Source organism: Etheostoma spectabile, chromosome 19 (genome assembly GCF_008692095.1).
Source record: "Etheostoma spectabile isolate EspeVRDwgs_2016 chromosome 19, UIUC_Espe_1.0, whole genome shotgun sequence".
Taxonomy (NCBI): domain Eukaryota; kingdom Metazoa; phylum Chordata; class Actinopteri; order Perciformes; family Percidae; genus Etheostoma; species Etheostoma spectabile.
Window position 1 is genome coordinate 16,383,283 of NC_045751.1, and position 1,546 is coordinate 16,384,828.

The 1,546-nt window shown below is 42.1% G+C and overlaps 1 protein-coding gene across 1 annotated transcript in view; it reads right to left on the bottom strand.

The window, feature by feature from the left end:
• The window catches only part of LOC116707175 (peroxisomal acyl-coenzyme A oxidase 3), a gene marked incomplete in the record, with an annotated part of 52,525 nt that overhangs the window by 40,240 nt on the left and 10,739 nt on the right, over positions 1-1,546 (bottom strand). The window contains 4 exon segments of the mRNA XM_032544430.1: positions 76-250; positions 439-554; positions 721-834; positions 1,517-1,546. Coding sequence (XP_032400321.1) covers positions 76-250; positions 439-554; positions 721-834; positions 1,517-1,546 — 435 coding nt within the window.

Here is a 1,546-nt window from a genome sequence, read left to right on the forward strand (position 1 = left end):
CTGTGTTACACATATCAATACAATGGAATGTGTTTTCTAGATTGATGCATGTAATATACAAAGTCCATTACACACCCTGGTAGAGTGTGGCCATGTGGTTGCTGAGGCTCCACAGCCCATACAGGGCACACAGCTTGCTTAGTACAGGTCTGAGACCAGCTGGTGTGTCCGTATCAGTAATCAGCTCATGAAACCTCTGGAGGCAGTTGTGTTCTATGTAGGCCATGGCCAGGGAGCGACAGTAGTAGACCTAAACACACAAGAACATTATTAGTATAGCTTATAACTAACTATAACTCAGACAACTATTATCACAGTTCAATTCTGACCTTGTAAATATCATAGGAAAAAATGTACCAAAAATATGCTTAGTGAAAAACCTCAGCAGCTTCAAGTATAAAGGCTCTGTGCAGTGGCGTGTCTCTGTGTGTGTCTTACCTGGCTGTTGTTACGGGCCTCAAAATCATCCTTTCCCGAGGCCATCTCCTGCTCCAGCTTCTTCTGGCTCTCTTCCAGCAGGAAACACACCAGCCACTTATAGGCTGCCAGTGGCACTGATATGATGAACAAGGAGTACACTCACTATGTTAAACTGAGAAACAACTCTGGAAATGCAATCAGTAGAATTTTTGTATCTGTGATATTTAGATAACTGGTTAAAGGTATATTTAGAGACTATGTTGACTTCAGGGATGAATCCCCTCTGAGTTCTAGAAGTACCTGCAGAGTCCATACACTCCTCCATTGTTCTTGCTGTGAACCTGCTTTCCAGGATCGTGTGGGAATCATCCAGGAAATCCACAGTGTGGAGAGGAGACTCAATACGCACGCCATCTGAAACCGCACAACACAACAAGTAAAACTTTAGAGATCAGAGTTCCTGTGCTCTGCCGTACATGATCTAATTGTCTTACTATAAACACAATACTGACTGAGAATTAAAGAAGACTTGAAACTAGCGATTGAGACCGTAAACTCAATATTAAAATGACTACTGAGGTTATACAAAATCAAGTGAGAAGTAGAGTAATTTTCCCATAGCCTGCTATAGAAACAAACTTCTTTTTGTAACCAGTAGTCTAGTAACCAGTAGTAGTAGCCTCCTGCTGGAAATTAGATAGAATGCAGGAGGCACTTCTGCATTGGCTTCACTTTTCAAACCCTTCTAAGCTTCTTCTGTTATTTTTACAGTCTATGGCCAAAGTTCACCCCAATTATGTAAAGAATTATCACGATTGGCTGAATGGTGATTGGTGAAGAATGCTAGAGACTGGGCCTTCACAGTTGGTTTACAGGGTCTAAAAATTGCCATAACATTGGCAGGCGCATCAGCACTAGCAACTGCAGGAGAACGTCATGTCAGTCACTGATAAGCAATACAATTGCCAACACTTGTGAAAAATTCAACTTTCAAGTTAGCCCTTTGAAGATGTAACTACAGCGTTACATCTCGCCACCACATGCTGTATCTGACATTAAAGGCTTGAAATAATCCCGCAGTGCATAGGAGACTGACCGTGATGTTTAGCATGGAGCCAGCTGAGCA